Raw genomic sequence first — 18583 nt, 5'->3', positions numbered from 1 at the left:
CCAAATCAGGTGAACGGTGTAGGAATTACAAGACATTTTATATGTTTATATGTATAAGTCTTCAAATCTTGAAGGTTCCGTGGGCCTCTTCTATGAACTCTGATCTTTAGTTCTTTCCATAGATTTTCTATTGGATTCAAGTCAGGTGATTGGCTGGGCCATTCTAGCAGCTTTATTTTCCTTGGCTGTGTGTTTGGGATCACTGTCTTGCTGAAATGTCCACCCTCATTTCATCTTCATTATCCTGGTAGATGGCAGCAGATTTTTATGAAGAATGTCTCGGTACATTTTTCCATTCATCCTTCCTTCAATTATATGAAGTTTGCCAGTGCCGTATGCTGAAAAACAGCCCCACACCATGATGTTCCCACCTCCAAACTTCACTGTTGGTATGGTGTTTTTGGGGTGATATGCAGTGCCATTTGACCTCCAAACATGGTGTGTATTATGGCATCCAAAGAGTTCAATTTTGGTCTCATCTGACCAGATTATATTCTCCCAGTATTTCACAGGCTTGTCTAAATGTTGTGCAGCAAACTTTAAACGATTCAACATGCTTTTTCTTCAGCAATGGAGTCTTGCGTGGCGAGCGTCCATACAGGCCACGGCGGTTGAGTGCATTACTTATTGTTTTCTTTGAAACAATTGTACCTGCTTATTCCAGGTCTTTCTGAAGCTCTCCACAAGTGGTCCTTGGCTCTTGGACAACTCTTCTGATAATTCTTTTCACTCCTCTGTCAGAAATCTTGTGAGGAGCACCTGGTCGTGGCCGGTTTATGGTGAAATGATGTTCTTTCCACTTCCGGATTATGGCACCAACAGTGCTCACTGGAACATTCAGAAGTTTAGAAATCCTTCTGTAACTAATGCCATCAGTATGTTTTGCAACAATAAGGTTGCGAAGGTCTTGAGAGAGCTCTTTGCTTTTACCCATCATGAGATGTTTCTTGTGTGACACCTTGGTAATGAGACACCTTTTTATAGGCCATCAGTTGGGACTGAACCAGCTGATATTAATTTGCACTGACAAGGGGCAGGATTGCTTTCTAATTACTGATAGATTTCAGCTGGTGTCTTGGCTTCACCTCCCTTTCTTCATGTGTTCAATACTTTTTCCCAGTGTCATTCCATTTTATTACACATAACTTAATTTCTGAACTTATTCGTTTGGTTTTCTTTGTATGTATGGATTACTTTGGTTGTTACCGACATCTGGTGAAACATTCATGTCAATAGCACCTTTAGAAATACATTTACTGAGAAAAATATGCACTCCGTTTGAGCTTACGAGACGAAGTTCTTCACCACTGCATAAACAGCTAAAACAGGGTTATATTAATCTTTTATTTTTCTTAAAACATTTGTAACACTAGCGCTACATTGCAATATAAGAACAATGCTGTTGGAGGTGGAATCAGTTGGAGACTGCAATTTTCCAACTGATTCTAACGTTATCTTAATTAATAATAAATTTGTCATTATAGGATAAGAGTAATATAATAACTGAGGTTGCGAGAAGAGACACCAGGCAGTTCATTTTACATCATGAGGAGTTCACTTAGTCATAATCTAGAGTTCATGTCATCTTTTGGTGACCAGATCAGACCAAAGCGAATTAGAAAGATAACCTCCTTTCATGGGACGCGTTTGTATGAGTGAACACATGGGCCAAAAATCCATTCATAGTTCTACTATGCCGAGCCCAAGAAGTCCTTTTTATTCACTATTAATACATATTACCTCATCACAGTTATAGAGTATAAATGCACTAAAAGTATTGTTTGTTGGGTTTGTTTCTAGACAATCCTGTTATTATATTATAATTATTATTCAAACAGTTCTCATTTCACCACCGTTTCCTTTTTCAAACCCCAAGTTTTACCTCACAGTTACATGTGTTAAAACTTCATTTCTGTCACATCTGTCTTTTTTAAGATATAATGTTCTGAATCATCACAGTAAACGTTCTTCATGATGAACATAACACACTCACAGATACTGTTCCAAACACTTTATTGCAGCCGTAGACGCTCATAATAAGTCATGATTGCTTTGGTTGCGCTCACTGAGAGTACGGTTACTCCCAAAAAGCCTATTGATCCGGCCACAATGGAGATCATGGTCATGTGCTCTGCCCCTGTAAAGAGAGGAACACAAGTCAGTTAATTAACTATGTAACCACAGTGTACATATACACCTCACACTGAACTGTACGTTAAACTAATGATAGTGAAAAATCCAACTTCAAACAAAACTGTATGAGAGATATTTCAGGGTTTGTCAGTATACTGACTTTAATCTTTTCTATTTAGTGAAAAACAGAGTCCAACTTGTCAAAAAGATTATTTTAAGCATTAACACTAACATACAAAATAAAAAAAATATAGCTAAAGATGCAGGATGATGTGAAGTGATTATGTGACCATGTGCAAAAGAACTCTGGACTGAGCATCTGCTCGGTGTCCTCAACATGAACTCACAGTCAGACGGTGGGACGCCGGACGTCCCCCTCCTGTTGATGACCACCAGAGGTCCAGCAGACACAACAGCGGCTCGTTTCCCCTCTCTGCCCATCCGACTCACTGACCTCTTGGGGCGCGGCTGGCTGGTGCAATTCTAGTGCAAAATTAAGCCCAGTTAGTGACTTCAACTTCTCTACATTTGTTTGACAATCCAGTTGGGTGGGCATTTGTCATTATGACACCTTCTCACAGCAGTGTTTGGCTTCCAAACCAATTTAGAAATGTTCTTGTTAGAATATGATGCCCTTTCATAGCTACCCAACATAGCCTGTATGAAATAGTTGAATAGCTCCTCCTCGACCAATTAAAACAGGACAATGTTACTTATACATTAATGCACAAGTAAAATAATCAAATAGTGGAATATATAATAGTATACAGTAGAAGTAGCAGTAACTGTTTTATGAGTATATATACACGAATGGTATTGCCGTTATTGCTCGGTCACTTGTAAGAGTATCCTCCATCACTGATCAAAGCTTCAAGTCAGGGAAGGAAAGTTTCCCAATTGCAGTTACTGCCACAGATTACGTGAAAGTCTGTAACTTTTTTTGAAATGTGAAATGTTGACCAATCACAACAGAGTAGGCTAGCTGACCAATCAGAGCAGACTTTGCTTTCTGGAGGGAGGAGCAAACGCTACAACGGAGCATTTCAGAGAGAGGGTGAGAAGAGGTGCTGCAGGACAGCCAGGATGAGAGAAACAAGGAGGATTATCAGCATTAACGCATGTCAACATGTAACTAACTTGAGATAAAAATATGCACCTGGAAAATAGCATAAAATTGCCTGTTTAAATTCTGGAAGATTTACACTGATGCGCATCTTTGGCTGTTCTGTAAGTAGGTATACAGTAAATCCCGCCCAGAGGTGTCAACATACAACTGGTCCTAAACATTGGCCGTTCTACTTCAAAGCTTTCAGTTTACCTTTAAACAGTCCTCGTCATGTCCACATATGTTGGCCTGGCAGTGAATGTAGAGGGGCAGCCCTTTGGGCATGGTGAACATCTGAATGGAAAATCTGCTCGTCTGTCCCCGGCCGTTAACAGAGAGTGAGTGGAACGTGTTGTCGACGGCACAGCTGGGGACAAAAGAGGATGGCTTTCAGTATCGTTATTATCCAAGGCAACTAAATAAATGAAATACTATATACTAGTGTTAGAAATACTATTGTTAACGTACAACAGCATCAATAAATGAAAGTGAGCACTGAAATGAAACAGTGCTGGGCCATATGGCCATAATCCTGATATAGGTGTCTTGATAATAATATATATTACCATATAGCATGTGTTCTGGTACATAAATATATTAAAAAAAACTATATATACAATAACCACAATCCTCTTGTGGGATTTAAATCTAAAGTACTGAGTATTGTTTTCATTTAATGAAGAACTTCAGTGCAAAATAATCAGATTTTCTGTGAAATTTGAAATTGTTTGTGTTTGTCTAACAAAAAAAATGTTCATGTTGAATTATCGCCAACACTTTACCAAGACATGGGTCACCCACCCGTCCTGAAGAAAAACACCCTGGACTACGTCCTGTGGGTCGGAGCTCTCAGTGGCCCAGCATGAGTCCACCTGCAGGAGCACGTCTGAGGCAAAAGAGTTGTTGGTCTGCAGGGCCACCTCGAAGAACAGGGTGTCCTCAAGCCCCATGGTTATGGCATCCCTGTGGCTGGAGGTGAAGGACTCATCGGTGTAAAGGGTCATGGTCAGGTCCAGCTGCAGTGAAGAGTTAAACTCCACCTGGGAGACGGAGGAGAGCCTACGACAACAGAAAGGATGTGTTCCCATGTTTCTGTCCTTCATACATTAACTATGCTGTGTTCTTTATACTCAGGCAAAGAGACACAATATGAAGATGTTCGTCTCACCACTCCATGTCCACACCGACTTGAGCGTTACGAACATAATATCGTGGGTAGACACACTTCCAGACGACTTTTAGATCCCGCCTGCTGATGGTGTGCTCTCTGGTCAAGGTCACAGTCAGAGTGTTTTGGAAGTCGATGTGGGTGTTGTTTACCTGGACACACACACATACCTAGTTACAGTAAACTATTTAAGGTTAGAATAGACAGAGATGACTGATATACTTTGTTGGCTCCTAGTGGCAGCTTTTCTTTACAGTTTCAGCATTTGAGTTCTTAATATCAAATTTCAAAAACATACAACATCTCAACTACAGTGATACAGATTCTGTTAAGCAGCTTCTAGTCTTTGGTAGTTTTGAAGAAAAAAAGAAAAAAAAAAAGAAAAGAAAGCACAGCAGGGTTGAAAATTGATGCCATGTGCAATTTTCTCTGGAGGTCTCACTAACTTGCTACAGTTTATGGAACATTTAGTTTGCCAAGTTCCAAGTAACCATACCTGGTGTGTGAAAAAAAGGCTTTTTGGGTTAATAGGGCAAATCTATGTCTTCTTAATTACTGATCTCATTGTATCTGTATTTGTATTTATGTTCTCATTACTTCAAGTGATAAGTGCTGCCCTACCCAGCATCTGTCACTCAGCCACTCACCCGCCTCTGAATTCCACATTTGGATGCTTTCCGGGAGGTGCGGAAGTAGTAGAACATCTCACTGTCATCCACAGTGCACCGCCCGTCGTTCAGCCTCACGTCGACCTCTCCCCCGATGTAAGAGGTCAGGTAGGGTTTAGCTATTCCACCAGTCACCAGTTTATCCAGACACTGGCTGAAAAGGCCTTTTTCTATCAGAGTCAAAGAATCACACTTGTTTGAGGCAATAATACAGAACAGCAGAAACGTAACTGAATGCTAAATCCACAGTGGAAGCAGTTTAACATGCAGTTCCTCTTGTCTCCACTAGATGCTGGCTTCTAGAGAACACTGTCCATCTAAAAAGAGAGGTTGAAGGCTTTGCCAGTCACTTCCAAACAAAGTCAAATACTTTTTAGCATCTAAATATCCTAAATCAACATCTGTTATGCGTCTTGCTTTTGGTAGGAGACTAAAGCGTCAGAATGATTGAAGGGGGCTAGAATACGGCAACATTATTTCAGGGAGGGATTTCCTTGTGGTCTACGGGTTATGGCACCAACCATGAGCCACAGCGTTCCTGGTTCAGATCCTGCTGGGGACGTTTGTTACATGTCATCACAGATAGATTTGTGAATAGTCCTAAAGGGCACAGGCCCAGGGGCTTAAAGTGTCAGGGGCCCCCTTGGCCTTCACTTACAACATGACCAGAGGCAACCAGGAAGAGACTCAAACTGACCACAATGAAAAATTAAGCATCTGCAAAAAGACTAAAGAGAACACAACACAGCAAGAGTCCACAAAGACTCTCAGCAATTATGAAAAAGGACCCCAATTATTTCAAAGAGACTGACAATGACCACAAAAGGTAGTAAAAAAACAACAAAGAGAAAGAAAAAAAAAAAAACACTAACAAGGGGAAAGACCACTACAAAAACTCAAACTACAAAGTGACATAAAATAACCAGAAAGAGACACAAATCTACAAAGAGACTCAAAACTAAATAGAGAGAGACTTGTCCAGGGGCCCATTGTCTCATACTACGTCCATGCATGTCATGAATTCCCACCTGCTAGAAAAGGCAACACGTGTTTAATTTGATAAGACATGCAACTTTAGAAAGCTTACCATTGCAGACTGGATGTGAAGCTGCAGGAGGCTCCATGACGGAGCTCACGTCGTAGTAGCCATGTTGGCACACACAGGTGTAGGCGCCAAGAGTATTGATGCACAGAGAGTTAGGAGGACACAAAGCCTGGTTGGAGGAAGCACACAGATCTGGACCTGACAAACAGTCGAGGCAAATAAGATTAAAGTCAAGAGTGTTAGTTTGGAGTCCATCACAGACTTGAACATGTCGAGCTTATTGTTAGCCATCACCTACCGTCCCAGTAAATGACCCCAGCTTTGACTGTGATGTTCTCAGACTTCAGGGACTGAATGTAATCCAGCTGATCTTCAACAGGCAGGGGCACTTCTTCAGTTTTGGATGCATCAAAAGACATAAACAGAACCTCTGTTTTATCTGGCTCGTCTGCAGGCTCAAGGGTGGCCAGCTCAACGCGGGCTGGCTTATTGAAGTCTTTCAAAAGCTCCTGCAGCTGAAACACACACACACACACAAATGTTTTTGCTCTGTATTTTTTTTTCAGTCTAAAAGGTCTTTACTCAAGGGGGACATAAAGAACAAACATGAAAATGGGGAATAGTCGCTTGCGAATAATTCTCATGAAAACTATCCATTCAGACAGGGACGCAAATTTGCGAAAGTTGCAGCACTTTTTCATAAAAAGGTTTGTGCAGGTAGAGGACCAAACTACCAGGATCCCAGAGCAGCGTCCGTCTGAGGGAAACGGTAATATAGCTTGAAACCACTGCAAGTTATTTTATGACGTTTCCTTTTGGAGAGATCCACTGAATTTTAGTTCCCTCTGGTTAACTTTATGCAGTGCATTTAGAATCTGGCCTGTGCTGCCTTTGGCAAGGTTTAAAAGGACATAACATTTGAAGTCTTGGTTTGAACTATAGAGCCTCCACATTGGTGGACACTGCAGTGTATATTCTGCCCAATGTGACTTGCTGGGATTTTTCTCTCTCTTTTTGGCACACAAGATTTGCGTGCTGTGTGAGAGTGTTCATGGTTAAATCAACAGTTTGAAAAAATATATTGATGTGTGATTTAATTAGCACAAAAAAATACCCCTGTGTGTAAAGGCCTTTGGTCAGGAAGGAATAGAACTGCACCTGTGGTCCATTTATTTCTCTCACCTTATCTTTGTAAATTTCCCCCATTTTAGCTCTTGGTTCTGACGCATCATCCTGTAGATCTTTATGCAGGGACCAGGGCACAACCATTGTGAGACCCAGAAGGGAGAAATCGAACTGCAGCTCTACAGAAGCCCCAAAAATGAAAACACAATGAGTTGGGTTCATCATGAAAGATAAATGACGATCAAATCAAGTATATCATAACTCAGACTAAAACCCCCACACAACTACAGAACTTGTGTTGGACCAAAGGTACCTCAGACTGACCTTTGTCCAGACCACGACCAGAAGCCCTCAGATGGAGCTGCAGGGCGGTGTTAGCTCCTTCAAACCACAGGAGGGAATGTTCCGACTCCCACTGTCCACCACATTCCTCCCACACGTCCAGGACGTAGGTCTTTCCTTCCTCCAGGCCCGGTAAACGCAGCTCTGGGTCAGTCATGCGGCTGCTCAGGATGGTGGTGCCGTTCTCCAGAGACAGCTCATATAAAAAGGCCACAGCCGGCTGCTGCATGGTGCGTTGCGTCCACAGGGCAGTGGAGTCGTTGGAGCGATATCTGAGCTCAGACACACCATGAGGTCCTGGATACACACAGTATTGGGACATGCATGAACAGAGATAGATACTGTGTTTATATTCTACAAAAACACACACTGACAAAAAGAGATTCACCTACACAAACAATAATTCTAATTTGCTGTGAGAAACCTGAGAAGCTAATAAGTGACAAATGTCCCCTATTATTTTCCCATGAAGAGTGAATCAAATGAAAATGGGAGAAGTAACTCAATTCACTCTTTGTGCTAATACCCAAGATACTAAAAGGGAAAAAACATTTTTAGCCAACCAAAATGTTACAATTAACTTTGGTGAGCTGAAAACGCACTGAAGCACTTTGTGTTGTTAGACAAAAACAGGGACAACTCCCGGACCGGACAACACCATTGTAGCGACATGTCAATCACAAGGTAGCCCCGCCCTAAAGCATACCCTGCTTTATGGTCTATTTGACTCTAAATGGACTAAATGAACATCATGCTGTATTAAAAAAAGACTTGACACTAGAGATTGAGACCATAAACTCATGTTTACAATGTTTACTGAGGGAATAAAGTAGGGTCATTTTCTCATAGGCTTCTATACATCCAGAGGAGTTGCCCCCTGCTGGTCAGTAGAGAGAATGCAAGTTTTAAGCACTTCACCACGACTTCACTTTTCAAACCCAGAGGTTGCCGTCTGACTAATATCCAAGATGCCTTTTAAGGTTACATATAATACTTAAGAGTCCAACCAATTATGTGAATATCTGTCATAGTACATACTACTTGACTTTCAAGTGCAGATCTATATATGTGCTGGAGAAAACATCCTTTTAGCGCTACATAACATTGCATTTTCATAGTAAGATAAGAATAAAATCACTTTGTCCCCAGCTTAATGTGTGCGACTGTCTTATAATCATATGATGCATCAATCAATTACAAAAGAATGAGTCATCTATTTTATAGCACATGCTGATGTTTTGGGACATGAACATGGAAACAACACAGATGGACGAGCAAGGGATCCATGGTGACGGATGTTTCCCAAGTATGGGGGAAGAGTGGTGAGCGAGTGTCCTCCACTTTAACAATTTTTCTATTTCACTTTTTCTAGAGGTAGCAATGTTTCTTCTTGGATCATTTATGAATACTGGATTGCGGTTCAAGATTTCCTTATTTAGTGCATTTTCTATCAGATATGATTTGTTCTTTAGAGTTGTAGCAAGACTGGATGGACCTTGGTTGATCTAACACTGCAGAATTTTGATCTGACCCAGATACACTGGTCTGACACTCTACAGCCCTGAGAGGAAGATCTCAAGGCAAGATACGAAGTTAGTGCCGGGAAGTCTGAACCTATGCATAACCTTCTTCCTCTCATCTGGCAACTGGTCGATCCACCCGGTCACAGCTTTTTTCTGTCCTGGCCCCTCAGTGGTGGAATGAACTCCCCACTGACGTCAGAACAGCAGAGTCGCTGCCCATCTTTCGGCGCAGGCTGAAAACTCACCTCTTCAAGAAGTACTACCCTGAGCCTTCCTCGTAGCACTTATTGCACTCGTATTAGTTGTTGCACTCACTGTATTCGTATCAGTTCGCTGCACTTATTGAATTCGTATTCGTTTACTACACTTATCCTATTCGTAGTAGTTTGTAGCACTTACTATATTCGTATTAGTCTGTTGCAATTATTGTTTTCGTAGTAATTTGCCTCTGCACTATACTTTTGCTCTGGTTTATGCTTTAAGATGCTTGTTTAAGAAAGGAGATGCACTTATGACTTCTGGTGACTAGTAGTTCTCTTGAATACCTATTTGAATACACTTCCTGTAAGTCGCTTTGGATAAAAGCGTCTGCTAAATGACTGTAATGTAATGTAATGTAAATGTAATGGCCATCTGGCTTTCACAGGTCATGCCATAAAATACTGGGGTCAAGAGAACAGGAACCAACCGAGTATCTTAAAATTATTCTCTGTAGCTCTATATAACACTGTATTCGTTTTAAGAGTATTCAATAACCCCACTCAAGTTATTTCACATTTGATTTCAGGAAAATACGACTTTATAACGTGGGAAACAGAGTTAAAACCATTTCATGTTTTTCAAACCAGCCTCATCATATGACCATACTGCTATCCAGTGGTCAATTGGTGATAACAGATACGTGTCAAAGTGACGAGATGTTGTGACGTAGTTAAGGTGACAGTGCATATTAACGATAGTTATAAAATGGTTACACGCTAGTAAGTCACGTGACCGACGCACATTTCTGATCCGCATTATCTATGATAAAACCTGTATGTAAGTGTATGTAACTGAAATTCCATTTCTGTAAACATACAAGTTGAGTGTGTAAGGTTTATTAATCTCATAGTGAAGAAAAGTTTATGTTTTTTATTTTACTTTAAAACAGCAGTTTTGTCAGTACTTTTCTCCTCTACTTCTTTTGAGCAGCTTAAAATTATTCGTTTTAAGCAAGCCTTATTTTGTTTTAGTGTACGTCTGTTGACCTCGTGAGATATCAACTTTAATTATTATCGTTTAGGCCAAACAAGATTAGTTTTAGTATATCAACGAGTAGCATCAGTTACAAAATTACTCAGAGCAATATCCCTCTCCGAACACCGCACCGGATCCAAAGCCTGCCTGAAGCAAGACACGAAGAGCCCGGAAACTGAGATCGGCTTCCCAATTCAATTCGCTACAGCAGTGGGCGAAATTCAGAGACTCTTTGCCAGCTCACTGGGTGAGCTTTCCGAAGACCGCTGAGAAACCAACGCTCCTGGGAGCCCTCAACCGGCATCCTCCGCTTCATTGACGGGAACAACTTCCATTTGGAGGGACGTGAGCCGACTCAGGACTGCAGAAACAGCTGGCTGAACCCCTACAAAGGCCTCTGGACACCGCTGCTCAAAGTAGGAACTGACCTCTTCTTGATATGATCCAGGGTTGGTGTTGGATAAATTGCTCTGCTTAATAATAATAAAAATAATAATAATAATAATAATAATAATAATAATAATTTAGATTGACAGGGTAGAGTAGAGATAGGAGTCAGAGGTGCCCGCAACTTATCTTCACTATCTGATATGATATTGCCTGTTATATTTGAAATCAATTCATTCACGATTTGTATTCTTTTTTAAATTATTAATCTTGTCATCCATTCATTTAATCCTATTAGAAATAAAATAATTTAACGCCACGTCATATTATTTCAAAGTGGGAACTATGAGGTCAATGGAATCAGGACTTGCGCCTGAGATATTGAGACTGGATAACTTGTTGCCAAATTATTGATTGTATTTTTATTTTCCTCTATTCAGAGGTGTGCCCCGTAAATTTTAACGTAAGCAATATTTAAATTTTAACGTAGTTTGATAATACACACTACAGAGTTGAATTGTATACTTTCAATTACTGCACTAAACCTCAGAATAAACATCATAACCTCATAATCCAGTAAATCTAGCAGGCCCCTTATATAACTTGTAATTCACAACAATTCAACACACAACAACAACACGCATACCACAACAGCCTGACATTGACTTCCTCAGTTGATGAAGACCACACAAACATAATATAAAGTTCCTCTTCTAATGCCTAGTATGTGACTTTACTCTAGCTCACCAACAAAAGCCCCACATCAGAGGCAAATCAGCGTTAGCTTGGCGCTGCTCGAATGCTATGCGTATTCAAAGATGCAAGCCTAGAGGTTGTGTAGCATGCATCACTAGCACGCTAAATATCTGGACCTGTCGGGGAATCTGAGGGAGCTACAGCCAATGAAAGTGCAGAGGGGAACCTGCCGGAGAGGTTGCCTGCAACAATAGGAACTTCACTGAATAAGTTGCTTTTGCAACACGGACAAAATTTGTTTTTACACCTTGAGTGTTGAATGATTGCATGAATAAACATAAAGACATAAAAAAAAATAAAAAAATAAACACTTTGGGCAGCTTTCTCTGTACAGATAATGAAACAGTGCATGTTGTGTTGTCTTCTCATCAGTTCCTGCATTACCTGTGTGTGCTGTGACCGTCTTGGCACTCATGAGCACGTCGTCGCCACACAGTGCCTCCACCTTGGCTTGGTACTGTTGGCATGGCAGCAGCAGCCCCCCCACGGTGATGCTGGTGATGAGCGTGGTGCCCTGCAGCGCCCCCTCGTGGTAGACTCTGAACATGGAGATGGACGAGGTGTTCCTCACCTCCCAGCTCAGGGTGTAGTTGTCGGGGCCGAACGATGTCTGACGCAAGGCCTCGATGCGGGAGTGAGCTGAGGAGCAGAGAGGGGATCATGTTAAGCACTATATTATTTTTACAAAATCATCTTCAAGGGTTTTACAGCAGCTGCTTGTTATGCTCTCTCATATACACATTTTCATATGCTCCTCTTGTGTACAAGTCAGTCTATTCTTTGCTGCTGCAATGACCAGTTTTTCCCCAACAAGGGTTCACTGGCATTTCACTTTAAACTTCTATTACTGAGAGATTTATTCTTTGGTAATAAAGTACATTAAGTGTGGCACACATGTGCGGCTTGTGGTCAGTTAACTTATACCTCTTTAAAGTCAGACTGTGTAACTTCTGCTGAGCAACCACTGTGGACACAGGTGACATTTACAAGGTGGTGTTAAATGCTACAACATAGTGTAGCACAAGAACAGAAGAGTCAATAATGCAAGTTACAAGGCAATATCAACAGACATTCTAGCCATTAGATTAGATAACAGTAGCCACCATAAGGACCGGGCCAAGACAAGTTGTATTGAAAAAAAAAAAAAAAAAACCTGTGTGTATTTAACTGAGGAATGGTGCGTTTGATTGGTCATCATTTCAAATTTCCTTTTGTAAGAGAGAGAAGTAGATGTGCTCTGGGAAATATTGCCGGTATATGGATAGAAAATGAAAAAAAGACCAAATAAACACATGATGAACCACAATGTGAGTTCATCGACCTGTGCCGTTACCAGAGTTTCCATCGTGGTGGACCATCTTGCTGTAGCGGGACTCCATCCCTGTCTGGCAAGCAGTCTGCAGGCCAAACTTAACCCTGGTGCAGGGCTCCAAGTCAGACAAGACGAACGAGAACTTGTCATCCTTTGGCAAAAAGAGCACCTCCTCTGTGACGTGGTCCGCACCATTGAGGTAGAAGGCGGTGAGGAGGAAGAAGGAGAACTTCTTGGGGCAGTTCCAGGCTAAGGATATGGTGCTGCTGTTCCATGACGTCACCCCAAAGTCCTTGGGAAGGTCTGGGTCTGGTGGGAAGGAGATTAACAAATGGCAAAGAGTTTTAAACCTGCATAAACAGATTTGTTGCCACTTGGGGGAAGAGGAAACGATCTGTGAACACAACACTTCACATAATATCACCTGGAAGTTTGGTAAACCAAACAGTTGCATCATCTAGCAAATAGGGCAACAATTAGCATTAATTTGGAGCCGTGTGTCTGTCCACTTGATAAAAATCCTTCAAGCGGTTTTCCACAAGCTGCTGAGAAAAATAAATCTGGCTCTTCAGCTGCTTAATGCTAAACTATGTTCACTATCTGTCGTTAGGTGCTAAAACCTGCTTTAGTAAATGGATCATCAGCAATACTGATAGCAACATTTCATTGAAAATACCATGAATTTTCTGATTCTAGCCTCTACAATGTGAAGATTTCTTGCTCATGTATGCTAATAAACTGAATATCTTTAGAACTGTTTGCACCAACAAATGTATCAGATCTTTTTAACTTAATAATCATTAGTAGGAGCCTAATCTTAAAGTGTTTCTGCATTCATCAGAGGGCGTTCTGGTTTACGTTTGTAGTCAGAGTAGTATTGACCAATAACGTTGGAGCAGGCTTTGATTGAATGCAGGTTAACAGTCAATGTGGAGAGCATTAGACATAAAAGGCATTGGCCGAAATGCAAATACCGGGAACACTGCTACCTACCTTTTCACAATGATTTAGCTTTTAATTGGTTTAAAATGAGCTTGTAAACGGGCTAGTTGTTAAACAATCCGGTCGCACACGTTGTCTGTCAAAAGTAAACCCAGTCTGGTGCCTCAGATTGATAGTCGGACTGTAAACAAAGAGCAACAGAAAAGGAAGTCTTGGACTAGACATCTGCTGGCTACACCAAAAGCAAATAAATATAACCCCTAGTCCTTGGAGGATTATCCTTCGTCACACTCATTGCTGATGATTATTTATTAAAAATCTCATTGTGTAAACATTTCCTCAAAGAACAAATAGCCAACCCTACAATATCGTCGCAGTATTGATATTTGAGAAAAAATATCAGAATATGGGATTTTTTGTGGACCATACCAGTAATAGTAGAGAGGCAGGTCAAGGAGCGAGTTCCTGCAGCCTCCACACAGGGCACATAGGTGGTGCAGGCATCCAGAGCTGTGTAGCGGTAGTGGTTGTTGGTGGTGGTGTCCATGCTCAGAGTGTTAAAGAAGCCCAGTTCAGTGTAGTACAGGGTTACGGTGTGGCTGCTGCTGCTGACTGCTGGCCGGTTCTCCACCCAGGAGACCAGCAACATGGAAGTAGTCCTGGACTCCAGCTTGACTGGGAGACGCATAGTGTGGCCTAGGATCAGCAAAATCTGAGTTTCAGTCATACAAAAAAAACCCAATTGTGGTTCAAAGCATTATAAAACTATTAATGATAAAGACATTTACTCGCATAGATGTGAAAACTTCACTGCAGTCAACATCTTCACATATTGGCCAGAGGGCAGCACTATAGTAAAGGTCAGGGAGTCATTTGTCCTCTGTGGACACAATTCATGTAACATCAGCCTGGTCAATAGGTGCTCAAATATCTTGTTCTGGACATACAGATAAACAAGTCAGCATCATAATCCTTTAAAGTTGAAGTTACTACAAAGAATTTTCCTTTTCTGTTGATTTTGTTGGTACCGCAGACAAAAGTGGTAGTGTTTCTGAGCACCAGTGTCCCTTTGGAAAACCTCTTATTTTTACTGCAGCAGATGTCTGACAGTCTGCTATAATCAGCCCTGGTACTGGTTCTTCCAGGGCCCCCATCCCTCCAGTGGGCCTAGCGATATGGCCTTGGCCTCCAGGTGTGTGCCGTCGGCTCCTGGCGGAGATTGTGGACTGCAGGTCAAAAGGTAGCAGCAAAGTTGGATCTAGGTCGTCCAGGGTGGGCTGGTGGCTGCCGGAGGCCCAGCTGGAGTTTCTGCTGAACCTGCATGATTTTATCTGATTCACGCCTAATCCATGCTGATGGTCTCGTTTACTTATGAAGGGCATATAGAGGGATCAGTATTAAATTGAGACTGATTCAAAACTAGTTAAAAGTTAATCAGGGATGTTTTTGCCTTCTGTTTATGTTTAATTACTTAAAGGTATTAAGTAATTAAACATATACAGAAGGCAAAAACATCCCACAGATGGCTTGTAACATTTTGAGAATTAAGCTTCTTCACTTTCCTGCTGAGAGGTAGATGAGGAGCCATACCACTCTCACTTCTATTAGTTCAACATTGAGCTAGAGCCAGCAGCCTGTAAGCTTAACATAAGCTAAATGTGTCACATATCAATTAGTGAGCTATGACAGAAGAGCTGGAAGACAGATTTAGCTACTTTTGACAGAGCAAGGCTAGCTGTTTCCCCAACGTATTTGGTCTATGCTAAGCTAAGGGACTGCAGATCTTGCCGAAATTCAAACTGAATCCCACCAGTGTCTCACCAGCTTAACCTCACGTCTGACCAAAGTCTTTGATAAAAGCAACATTAACCCTAAACCCTAACCATATTATCCCCTTAAAAAACTGAAGCCAGGTCCACGAGCAAATGCAAAAACAAGACTACACTTCAAAAAAACGCACAAACAGATAATCTCACCAATTGCTAGGAAGAAGTTCTCATCCTGGTGGAAGAATAATGTTCCATTTTCACATGCAAACACATCAGTGGGACTCATCGAGTCCAGGAAGCCCTAAAGAAAGAACGAAGGATCATCAAAGTAGGCAAAAGAGAGATGGACTGCATCTGTAGTTCAATCTGTTATTCACATTTACCTTAGTGGCACTTGTTGGTTGCTCTTCGGGTTTCTGCTTGCCTCTGATTTTAGTGTACTTAGTACCTAAGGTGAACACATTTCATCAAACATTTAATAACTACTGATTATTAGAGGATTAAAACATAAAGCCAAGTAAAAAGATGCTTACGCGGGGAGATTCTAAAAGTCCAGGCCTGAACAGAACCTGCATATTGAAGGGTTAACTTGCTTTCTACAACTGTGGACACCGTCAGGGAGGTAACTTTACCCACCCTCCTGATGGATTTGAGTTCTGTTTCGTTGAGCCATAGGTTTCCATTCTGCCTAAAAAGATGGAAAATAATGAATCCTTGGTAGAATCCCATTTTCCCCCTTAAAGAGAAGGTCCCTCCAAATCATATCTAAAGATCTGTATCCTGCTAGTAAAACTTAAACAACGATACCTTTTCCTTTACCAGCCACTATTGAATTTACTATCCATTTGATACACTAGTTCAGCTTTTTCAAGGAGAACTTTCTGGTCAAAAGTATGTGGACACTCGATACATGTTTGTACTCTGGGTGTGGGGCTTTTCCTGGCTCTCAGCTGGGTCCCTTAGTTGACACCCAAACAACAGTGTGCTTCCACCCCTGTGGCAACTATCTCCAGTGTCAACATGTTAGAGCCCAAGTGCACAACTGGAGACTTATAAAGGAATTATTTTTGGTCGGGAAGAACTTGACTTACTGAGTGACCAGCACAGATCCCACACTCGACTTGACCATATCACCCAACATCATCGTTGGAATCCACTAACACAATTGTAGCTGAATAGGAACACAACCCTGTTGCCAGGGTCCAAAATCTGTTATAAAGCCTCCATAGAGGAGCAGAGAATTTAAAGCTGCAGATCATTTTATGTTTTTTTTTTTAATGGCATGTTCAACAGTTCAGGTATCCACATACTTTTGGCAATCTACCAAACAACAAAAAGGTTTATTTTCATAGAGGGAGAGTCTGTCTTAAAACCTTGATATATTACAGCTGTTATACTTTACACTACAGATCTAAAAGATTTACATTAAAATAATGTATGCCGAATTTACCAGGAATAGATAATGAATCATTAAGTCTCTCAAATAATGTGATATCATATGTCCAGACTAGCAGGTTAGCAGAAAAACACAAAATTGTGTTTTTTGTAAATGTAGTTTGGTGTGATCGATCAGGCAAAATGAAGCGTTTTTGTTGAATACTGAAGAGTTTTCTTGAGTTTACCTTTCCAGAGCATTGCCCTTACTCATCCAGCAGAGTGAGAAGGAAATATCGTCGCATCGTCCTGTAGAAAAACCCCCAATGAATTATCTCAAAATGTAACAAAGTCAGGTTTATCGTAACACGATGCTACTCACCAAACGATATAGTGTGAGGCACCAGGATGAAAATGATGACCGACAACTGTAGGGAGGTCCTGGAAATATAAAAGCTCGTTAGTCCGTGGAAGTCGACAGAAAAGTGATATCATACTGAGTTTTTTTTTTTTCTTACATTGTCATTGTAATCCAGCTAAGTAAAGCTTGTTGGGTTTATTAAGGAGAGCTCGTCAGACTCCTGATGGGACGCAGGTGTGTGCTGCCTTCACGGACCTGCTCACATTTACCAAGTTCCTGAGAATATGAACGCTTTTGTTACATGTAAACACTTATTATTATTATTACAGACAGAAACACTATTATGTTATCAATGTGATCAACAACTCACATGTTTGTTCTTTCACTGTTTATGTTATTGCTGTTTTTGGCAATGTGATCAACAACTCACATGTTTGTTCTTTCTTAACCAGAATTTATTTTGTACAAATTTGGAAACGACATTGCTATTATTTGGCTTTGAACGTTGCACGGTGATTGAGCAGAATAACAGTGATTCAGATCGAGACGACGTTATTGATATTTAACATTTCATTTGCTCTATAAGTAACATGACGTTATTGCTATACACAACTATGAACACAACTTGTCATAAACAAAAAAACATTAAACCTTGCTGAAGCTGCAATTATAACTTATTTTAAATCCATGCTGAAGACTTTACTGCTGTCTTTTATTAAATAATTTCTTCCAATGCACTGTAACTTTTGTTATTGTATTTTGTACCTGTCATATTTTATTTTGGCTTAATGACTGATTTTAATTGTATGTTTATGTCTTCTTATAATGTTTCCTTTTCACTTGGCTTTTAATATTTTATATCTTGTGGCGGCAGCTTTCTATATAAATAAACTTGCCTTGCCTTGTAATTGTAAAATATAAACTCCTCCACAAGTTGTTAAATCTCCCCCGATGAAGAAACAAACAGTCCTTAAAGGCCTATCTAATGAAAATTACATGTGATAAAAGAAGGGTAAGTATGGCTTATAAATGGATGCCCATCCTGCATTATGAGGAGACTGCAAGTCAGTGTTCTGAACCTTTTCAGCTTGTGGCCCCTTAAAATTAAGCAACATGTGGTTGTAATCAACTGGTATGGTTTTAGTGTGGACATGAGTGAGCTGGTTGCTTGATTTAATTGAAAGTTTTTACAGCCTCAAAAGGTAAAATGTATTCAGTATTTCATAAGAAAAACAGCAATAAAACAAAGACAAAAGCGAGAGAAAAAACAGTATTTTGTGGCATTATTGTGCACCTTATCATAATTCCTCAACATTTTTTTGGGACCCCATGGGAAT

The 18583-nt window shown here is 40.7% G+C and overlaps 1 protein-coding gene across 1 annotated transcript; it reads right to left on the bottom strand.

Moving 5' to 3' along the window:
- Positions 1-1983: 1983 nt before the first annotated feature.
- Positions 1984-17465, bottom strand: LOC129112596 (uncharacterized). The gene is made up of 19 exons (XM_054624760.1): positions 17404-17465; positions 17268-17326; positions 17134-17194; positions 16045-16199; positions 15895-15959; positions 15719-15812; positions 14172-14438; positions 12822-13109; positions 11873-12127; positions 7569-7883; positions 7302-7423; positions 6418-6634; positions 6162-6317; positions 5054-5244; positions 4407-4558; positions 4040-4297; positions 3452-3605; positions 2481-2616; positions 1984-2137 (listed from the first exon to the last, which is right to left on the bottom strand). Exons 1-19 carry the CDS (start codon positions 17409-17411, stop codon positions 2013-2015), a joined length of 3078 nt encoding a protein of 1025 aa, XP_054480735.1. The 5' UTR covers positions 17412-17465; the 3' UTR covers positions 1984-2012.
- Between the last annotated feature and the right edge of the window lie 1118 nt (positions 17466-18583).

This window comes from Anoplopoma fimbria, chromosome 23 (genome assembly GCF_027596085.1).
Source record: "Anoplopoma fimbria isolate UVic2021 breed Golden Eagle Sablefish chromosome 23, Afim_UVic_2022, whole genome shotgun sequence".
Classification (NCBI taxonomy): Eukaryota; Metazoa; Chordata; class Actinopteri; order Perciformes; family Anoplopomatidae; genus Anoplopoma; species Anoplopoma fimbria.
Note: the sequence above shows the minus strand (reverse complement) of the source record. Positions and strands in the feature narration are given on the sequence as shown.

Excerpts from the sequence above, each read along its gene's own strand:
- LOC129112596 (XM_054624760.1), bottom strand. Across the intron at positions 15,813-15,894 it reads AACCAACAAGTGCCACTAAG|GGCTTCCTGGACTCGATGAG; the intron begins GTAAATGTGAAT and ends TTCTTTCTTTAG. Across the intron at positions 2,138-2,480 it reads CGGCGTCCCACCGTCTGACT|GGGCAGAGCACATGACCATG; the intron begins GTGAGTTCATGT and ends CTCTCTTTACAG.